We start from the raw sequence: 9,455 nt of genomic DNA on the forward strand, positions 1-9,455 counted from the left end.
TGGTGTTACCATCACTGAAACTCCCACTATTGACATCCTGGGGGGTACCATTGACTAGAAATTCAACTGGAAGAGCAGGTCAGAGTCTAGAAATACTACAGCAGGTAACTCACCACCGGGCTCCGCAAAGCCCGTCCACCGTCGAAAAGACACAAGTCAGGAGTGTGATGGACTACTCTCCACTCACCACTGACCTAGCTCTCCTGCTCATTAACCCGGAAGGCCAGTCCACGGCTCAAGGACAGCGTCCACTTGGGATCTTCATGCCAATTGTTGGCCTGTACAAGCCAGAGGTCGTAGGGGCAGGATGCTCCTTGAACCATTGGAAACACAGGGACTTTGCTGCCATTAAGACGTTCGGACTCGAGGTGTGATAAGACGCTGAGAAATAGGAGCCGGAGGAGGCTATTCAGGCACTCCAACCTGCTCCACCATTCAATAAGATCACGGCTGATCTGACACTCCTCACACATCCACTTTCCTTGATTTCCCAAGTGACCAAGAATCTATCCACTTCAGCCTTAAATATGCAAGGGATGGACGAGTTGTCGCCACATCAAATGACTGACCCAGTTCTATGCCAATGCAGCAGTCTAACATCAACACGCTACCAAGGGAGGGCCCATAATTTAAATCAAACGTTAAACTTGTAAAACGTGAAAAACAGAAGTTCAGAAGAAGAGGCAGATCTGATTTGGAGTATTGCTGAGATTTTACAGCACATTCTGTTTTTATTTAAGATTTCCAGCATCCACAGCATTCTGCTTTCACTACAGGCTTTAAATTTGCTTCTCAGCACAGGTGGACTTGAGAATTTCAAAGGTGTGGAGGGAATTTCAGAATTTACACTGCGGACAGCCTTGCTAACAGAGATTGGCTAACTTAGCACAATCAGGCATCAAATCTGAGGATCTTAAAGCCAAAATAGGCAAGTTATATATAACCTCTTCACTTGTTGGGTGTTGACAATGCAGAACACATGAAAGAAGTAGATTTTAGCTCAATTAATCATTTTAAATCTGTGTTCAGTTTCAGATATAAACATGCATACAGGCTGGCAAGGGCATAAATACAATGAGCAAACCAAAGCCCAGACTTTATTTCCAGAGGGACAGAATTGAAAATTAGGAAGGCTGTGCTAAACCAGTGTCAAGCCTTGGTTAGTCCACACTGTGACTTTAAAAAATCATTTTGTCCTGTTTTTTTTTTTTTTTTTTGAAGGGTGGTTTTAAGGCAGAGGTACAGAGCAGTCTACCAGAATGACTAGAGTCAACAGCTTGGGAAGCCTTGGTTTTTTTTAAACAGCCTGAAAGGGTATGGCCAGTTCTCACAGATCTAGATTTCTGGATTTTGTTTTTTTCAGCAGCATCACAAGCTGTTGAGGTCTCAACAGAGTTGGAAGCTTCAGTGAATGTCTCCTGGCTGCCACTCTCTCTGAATTTTCTCTTGATGACTTTTTCCCTCCTGGATTGGAGAACTGCATGTGAGAATCTGTGCCTGAATTTTCCTTTTTGCTGAGGGGTGTGTTTATGGGGTGTTACTGTATTGGAACAGTTAATTATTAATAATTACTCCTTCTATTATTCTGTTAAGTTTTCCCATAGAGTCGTTATTTCTAAATTCCTCTTTCTTTGGTTGTATTTTAACTATAGTGTTTAGATAAATTGTGTTTTGCTTAATGTCGAGCAGTTTGACCAGTCACATTGCATTTGGAATAGGCACTTCATATTTGCCTTTAAAAATGAGAAAAAGTTAGGGTCCAGGCTACTTTCTTAAAATACCTTGAGAGGGGTCTGGTTGGGTCTATAACACCATCTTATGAAAAGTTGAAGAGCCACCGGAGAATGTATGTGGAAGATTTACAAGACCATAGAACTTTAGCCTGGACCAGTGGTTTTAGTAACCCAGGGACATTACCACTGTACTACCATACTGCTTCATTGGGTAATTCAGAAGAAACCTCTTTACCTAGAGACTAGTAAAACTCATGATGGCCACCTTTGTGTGCGGCTGCATCAAGCTGTGCATAGACCCTCTGTATGCAAACACCAAGTGTCACAACGTACTGAGGTTCTATCTATACCTGGTGTTACAAAGGTTGGATCTGACCTTGTTGCTGTGGAACAGTCCAAGTAGTTGGACTGTCCTGTATCACCTGTCCTTCGTGGAGAAATTTGCAAAGAAAAACAGCTTTGACCACTATTCCATTAGGAAGTGGTGAGCATGCAGCATCCTTGAGACCTTGCAAGAAAAGGAGAGGGTAGATCTTGTAGGGTTGTTTCCCGAGCAGATTATCAAGGTCATTTGGCAGAATGCCTCATTACCAGAACTTTCCAATAAGCACCAAGACATCGCTTGGCAGGTGGTGTGAAGGGCATTACCTGTGAGGTCCTTCTTTTATACCCCGACTTTCTGCGCCACCACATGCTGCCCTCGAAACAGCTGTGTTGGGGGTGGGAGTAGGTAGAGACAGTTACACGCCTTCTCTGGAATGTGCCTTTGCAAAGGAAGTCTGGAGAGAGATGCAGTGGTTTTTGTTGAAGTTTGTCCCAAGCAGGACTCTGTGCTTCACGGTCTGTTCAATGCACATTGAGACAAACATCGACTGCGCCTGAAAGACTATCAACTTTGTGAAAGATACTGTTTGGACCTGAAACTTGTTGGTCTTCTAGAGTAAGGAATTGACCTCGACTAAGTTTTGCAGACTGGCACATTCCAAGGTCCAGGACTATGTGCTGAGGGTTGCCGTAAGGTTTGATTCAGTTTGATTTGATTTATAATTGTCACATGTACCTAAGTATAGTGAAAAGTTTTGTTTTGCATGCCGTACAGAGAGATCATACCATACAAAGATACAAAGATGATAGGGTGATTGAACAGGGCAAGGGGTACAAAGTTACAGCTGCAAAGAAGGTCTACTAAAAGTAAGATCAACATTAGACTTGAAATTTGAGAGGTCCAGTCTAATAACAGCAGGGAAGAAGCTGTTCTTGAATCTGTTGGTACCAATGTTTAAGCTTTTGTATCTTCTGCCTGACAGAAGAGACTTGACCAGATTATAACCGGGGTAGGAGGGGTCTTTGATTATATTGGCTGCCTTTCTGTGGAAATGAGAAATGTAGATGTAGTCAACTGATGAAAGGTTGGCTTGTATGATGGTCCAGGCTGTGTTCACAACTTTCTGAAGTTTCTTACGGTCCTGGGCAGAGCAGTTGCAGTACCAAGCCGTTATACATCCAGATAGAATGCTTTCTGTAAAAATTGGTGAGAGACATGCTGAATTTCCTTAGCTCCTGGGGAAGAAGAGCGTTGATGTGCCTCCTTGACCGTCGCATCAACATGGGTGGTCCAGGACAAATTGTTGATGATCATCACTCCTAGGAACCTTACGCTTTTGACCATCTCCACCTCAGCTCCATTGATGTGATAAGGTGTGGGGCAGCTGCCAGCAAGGCGCAGTGGCGAAAGACCATCGTCTAAGGTCTTTCTGCCGAAGTTGAATGTGGGTCCGTTCAGTTATGGAGACCCCCCTCCACCACTACCACCACACCCCCCACTTCCTGGGGCCTCAAACATATGTAAATATAATCTTGTACAAGTAAGAAATGCCTTGGGTTTGTTTGCAAGATAGAATCAAACCGCAATGTTTGTTTGTTCCCTCGTGCTACTGTACAGGACCGAACTGCTTCAGTGACTATGTGTATGTGTATATATCAAGATATTTTTATGAATAAAGTATATTTTGGAAATAAAAAATACCCCAGAGACCAGTCAAAATGTGACACGCACTCCCACAGGAAGTGGTTGAGGCAAATAGCTTAGTTGCATTTCGGTGGAAAAGGAGACAAGCACGTGATTAGAATTAGGGTGATAGACTTAGATGTGTGAAGCTGGGAGGAGGCTCAAGTGGAGCATAAAAAACCAGTAGAGACATCTTGGGCTGAATGGCTGCTCTGCTGCTAAAGTTCCTGTGTAAAACAATGACAGATTTTTGTGGGACGAGGAGCTAACTTGGGTTAATAATGTTAGTGGCAGATCAACCAGTGAATGGGGGAACAGGTTTGAGAGGTTACTCCTGGTCCTGTGGTCAAACTGATAGGAGGCAGATAAATGCAATATCTGCAAAAGGTTAATAAAACATGATTTGCACAGGTTTAGAAAATGTTGCAATGGAATCCAGATTACTGAGAATCTGAGAACATGATTATCAGGTAAACACCTTGCATTGAAAGGGGTTCTTTTATTAAATTCACTGTGATAAAACTTACTTTGCTTCCTGCAACCATCCTATCCCACACCACCCATTCCCTCCTGTGTTGTTGTGTCTGTCCATTATTTTCTGGTTGTAACAGGGAAACCCAGAAAATCCAAGGTACAGAGGCTATCCGACCTGACCCAACTCCCAGTCTTGTTCCCATATCCCTTTAGGTTATTAGCAGCAAAAGTAAATATCCAAGCTCTTTTTAAATTGAGGGTCCTGCCTCAGTCACCTTTTTGGACATTGTGTTCCAGATCCCTAACCACCTCCAGGTGCAACATTTCTCCTCAAATCTCCTCTAACGTTTACACTAATTACTTTAAATCTATCACCAAAATTGAATTGGTCCATCAACATAAATACTAAGGCTACCAAACTCTCGTAATCCTGAGGTGATTCACCTTCTGACTCCTTGAAGCCTGGCCAACATCCACAAGGTGTAAGTCAGAGTGTGATGGGATACTCCCCACTTGCCTGGGTGAGTGCAGCTCCAACAACACTGAAGAAGATCGACACCATCCAGGTACAAAGCAGCCCCCACTTGATTGTACAACATCCACAAACATCCACTCCACCAATGACATATGGTGGCAATAGTGTGTACCATCAACATGATGCACTTTAGCAACTCACCCAGGCTCATTTGACAGCACCTTCCAGTCCATGACTTCTACTATCTAGAAGGACAAGGGCAGCAGACGCATAGGAACATCATCCCCTGCAGGTTCCCCTCTGAGCTACATCATCCTGACTTGGAAATATGTTGCCGTTCCTTCACTGTCACTGGGTCAAAATCCTGGAACTCTCTCCCTAGCGGCGTTGTATATGTTCCTATTATCGAATGAACCACAGCATTTTAAGAAGGCACTTCATCATCACCTTCTCAAGGGCAATCACAGATTAATAGGCGATAGATGCTGGCCCAGCCAGTGACTATCATGTGCTGTTAAAGATTTACCGGCTAATGATTCTCTCTGCTAAGGGAAAGAGGTCCTTGTCCATTTTATTTCACACCATTCCAGATTACCATTTTCTTCTAATTCAGCAATTATTATTTAATGGAAAATTAAATAATGTTCATCTTCTTTAATGACAGCTAAACCAATATCATTTTACATATTTAAATATATTTTTATTAACCAATCAAGGTCTTGTACATCTCAAGGTTGCAAAACAGTAAGATAATTATGATAGATTGTGCTAATTAGCATCCACCATTCCTGGAACTCCACTGCCAAAGGGAATGGGATTGACTCTACACTCGGACTTTGTATTATGTAACAATTCCCTACTGGCTGCATTTTGCTGGAAAAGTTATCCTGCTTTCACTGGATGGCTTTGCTGCAGTTACATTCAACTGCTCTAACACATGGTTTTGTTTGTCACTGCTGCAGACCCGATGGGCCAAAGCATCTTCCTCTGTACTGCTGACCTCTCTGACCCTATAAACTGTCAACACAAGTCACAGTAACTGCATCCTCTTAATGTTCAAAGGTATTACCATTACTTGATCTCCAACTGTTGGCATCTTGGGGGTCAGACAGAGTTTAGTATTGGTCAGATACTGTGATCATAAGTGCAGGTCAGAGGTTGGGAATCCTGCCGTGTATAAACTACCTCCTGTCTCCCCAAAAGCCCACCATCTATGAGACACATGTCAGGAATATGATGGAATAATCCCCACTTGCCTGGATGTTACCAGGACTGGAGGGTTTGAGCTACAGGGAGAGGCCAAATAGGTTGGGGCTATTTTCCCTGGAGCATTGGAGGGCTGACCTTATTAGAGGTCTATAAAATCATGAGGGGCATGGTTAATATAAATAGCCAAGGACCTTTTCCCCAGAGTGGGGGAGTCCAAAACTAGACTGTATAGGTTTAAGGAGAGAGGGAAAAGATTTTAAAGAGACCTAAAGGACAACTTTCTCATGTAGAGGGTGGTGCATGTATGGAATGAGCTGCCAGAGGAAGTGGTGGAGACTGATAAAATTACAACAGTTAGAAGGTTTTTGGATGGGTACGGGAATAGGAAGGGTTTAGAGGGATATGGGCCAAGTGCTGACAATGGGACTAGATAATTTTAGGCTATCTGGTCAGCATGGACGAGTTGGACCGAAGGGTCTGTTTCTGTACTGTACAACTCTATTGAGGATGAAGCAGCCCACTTGATTGGCACCACATCCAGTCCCTCCACCACCGATGCAGAGTAGCAGCAGTGTGTACCACTTCCAACATGCACTGCAGAAATTCACTGTGGCTCCTTCAACACCAAATTCCAAACTTGCAACCACTTACAACCTAGAAAGACAAGAGCAGCAGATGTACCAGCAACTACAGGTTCCCCTCCAAGCTACACACGGTCCTTCAGTGTCACTGGGCGACAAGTCCTGGAATTCCCTTCGGGGAAATAAATAGACTGATTGCTGTGGAGCTTTTCTGCAATACCCAACCTGTCTCTAAGTCATTAGTTGGCACACTGTTGTCAACAGGTGCACAGGTGAGCTGGCCCCCAATTCACCAAAAGCCTTACTGAAAAGGGGGTTGGTGAGCATTGTATTGGCTATTTTGGCAGTCAGAGTAATTAATCCAGTACCTTGTTCCACTGTTCTTTCTGATTGTGGCTCATCTGGTTGTGGCCTCAACTCCACTTTCTTGTCTGTCCCACATTAATCCTTAACTCCCCTGTCCAGCAACAATCTGTTTAACTCGGCCTTGAATATAACCCATGACTCGGCCTCGACTGGTCTGTAGAAAGCTCCACAGAAGAGAAGTTTGGAACCATTTCGGTGCTTGTTTACTGTTGTTGCATCAAAATCCAGGAACTCACTCCCTAACAACACTATGTGGGTGTCCCTACCCCTTAAGGACTGCAGACGATCAAGAAGACAGCTCACTTCTTGAAGGGCAATTAGACGGGCATAAATGCAGGCACAGCCAGCGTTGGCCACATCTCCTGAACAAATAAAACAAAAATATTAACCGCCCTCTGAGAAGAAATTTCTTCTATCTCCATAACAAATGGGAGGCCCCTTGTTTTGAAAACTGTGTTCTACTCTCGCGCAACGAGGGGGAAACAGCACCTATCCTGTCAAGCTCACTCAGAATCTTGTGTGTTTCAACAGGACCATCTCCCATTTTTCTAAACCCCAATGTGTACAGGCCCAACCCTACACAACAGTTCCTTGTAGCCCTTGATCCCAGCAGTCAGCCAAATGAACTTTTGCCAAACTGCCTTCAGTGCAATTAGAAAGTTCTTGCAAAGAGCCAGTACAGGCACAATAGACCAAATGGCTTCCCTCCATGCTAAATGATTGCACCATAACTGCTTGCAGCTCAGTCCCACACAACCTGGACATGCAATTCACAATGCCATCATTTGGAAATTCTGTCCTGAACCCTGGACTGTTAGAGAATCAAGGAAACCCTCCAACTGCCCCCCTCCAAAAACACAGTCTATATTCCCAACTTTCTGTGTGGGTGATTTTTACCCATGTGAGAATGTCAGTATGATGCTCGGATGATGGACTGGGAATCAGAAGGTAAATTATTCAGTGCAGAATCACCAGCTTCTGATCTGTTCCTGTAGCCATAGTATTCATATGGCTGGTCCAGTTCAGCTTCTGGTCAATGGTAACCCCAGGATGCTGATAATGGAGGATTCAATGACAACAATGCCATTGAACGTCAAGGGGGCGATGATTAGATTCTGTTTTGGTGGAGATGGTCATTGCCTAGCACTTGTGTGGCACAAATGTTATTGGCCTCCTGTCGGTCCAGGCCTGGATATTGATTGCATCTTGTCGCGTGTGGACGTGGACTGTTTCTGTAACTGGGATTTCAAACTGGACAGTGTGTGTGATCAGAGATAGTAGGAACTGCAGATGCTGGAGAATCCGAGACAACAAGGTGCAGAGCTGGATGAACACAGCCGGCCAAGCAGCATCATAGGAACAGAAAGGCTGACGTTTCGGGCCTAGACCCTTCATCTGCTGAAGACACCACCCTCGGACCTGGTAGGAAGGTCACTGATGGAGAAGCTGAAGATGGGACTCTACTCTGAGCAACTCCTGCAGCAATGGGACGGAGACAACTGACCTCCAAAGACCACAACCATTTTCCTTTGGTGCAAAGTGTGACACCATCCAGCGGAGAGTCTTTGCCCCATTGGCCACTGACTGAGTTCAATGATATAATTTAGCTCTGCTTTCTGCAGCAGTGAATCAAGAGCCAAATGGAGAAACAGTGTCACCGTGTGGCAGGACTGAGAACAGCAGGCACTACAAAAGTATCTTGCATCTTAATAGCATCTCTCATGTAATGCAGAGAGGAAAGCATCAGCACTCAGATTCCAACAGGTGGAGGCATGTTTGTCGTGAGCCGAGGACTGAAATGGGAGATGCGGCATTGGTGACATGATGGTTCAGTGGTTAGTTCTGCTGCCTCACAGCGCCAGGGACCTGGGTTCAATTCCACCCTCAGGCAGCTGTCTGTGTGGAGTTTGCATGTTCTCCCGTGTCTGCGTGGGTTTGCTCCAGGTGCTCCAGTTTCCTCTCACAATCCAACGATGTGTAGGTTAGGGTGGATTGGCCGTGCTAAATTGCCCATAGTGTCCAGGGATACGTAGGCTAGGTGGGTTAGCAATGGGAAATGCAGGGTTACATGGATAGGGTAGAGGGGTGGGTCTGGGTGGGATGCTCTTTGGACTTGATGCATCGAATGGCCTGCTTCCACACTGTAAAGAATCTATGATTCTATTCCAGACACCAGCACTGGGGAAACACGGATGGGGAGATGGTAGTTGGGTGGAATGCAACAGGCAAGTGGTGGATCCATTTACACATGGTTTTCTCTAGCTGTTCTGTCAGTGGCTTCTGTCAATGGGAAAACACAGTTATCACTCAAGCAGTGTTCACATCAAGGCATGGCTCGGAGGGAGATTCCAACATCGGTTCATTGCCAAGCTCATTCAGCCTTCAGCACTCCTTGGCACCTTCGTTGTGAATGAGGGTGATGTTCTGAGACAGGTCCTCCTCCTTGGACGAGCTCCCCCGGGTGGAAGTCCCCTTCACGCAGCTTTCAACTGCTGCTTTCAGCTGTATGGAAGCACAAGGGAGTCACAGCAAGTAGCAGCAGTCTATATAGTACAGTACCGGTGGGGACAGGTCTGTCACTGTATAACACTGGGGATACAGTACTGGTG

General features: G+C 44.9%; 1 protein-coding gene across 1 annotated transcript in view; it reads right to left on the reverse strand.

The window, feature by feature from the left end:
• Positions 1–9,039: 9,039 nt before the first annotated feature.
• LOC109910529 (chloride channel protein ClC-Kb-like) overlaps positions 9,040–9,455 on the reverse strand; it is a 69,007-nt gene continuing 68,591 nt past the window's right edge. The window contains 1 exon segment of the mRNA XM_020509738.2: positions 9,040–9,348. Within this exon segment, the coding sequence (XP_020365327.2) occupies positions 9,229–9,348 (120 nt within the window). The 3' untranslated portion in view covers positions 9,040–9,228.

This window comes from Rhincodon typus, chromosome 45 (genome assembly GCF_021869965.1).
Source record: "Rhincodon typus isolate 14 chromosome 45, sRhiTyp1.1, whole genome shotgun sequence".
Classification (NCBI taxonomy): domain Eukaryota; kingdom Metazoa; phylum Chordata; class Chondrichthyes; order Orectolobiformes; family Rhincodontidae; genus Rhincodon; species Rhincodon typus.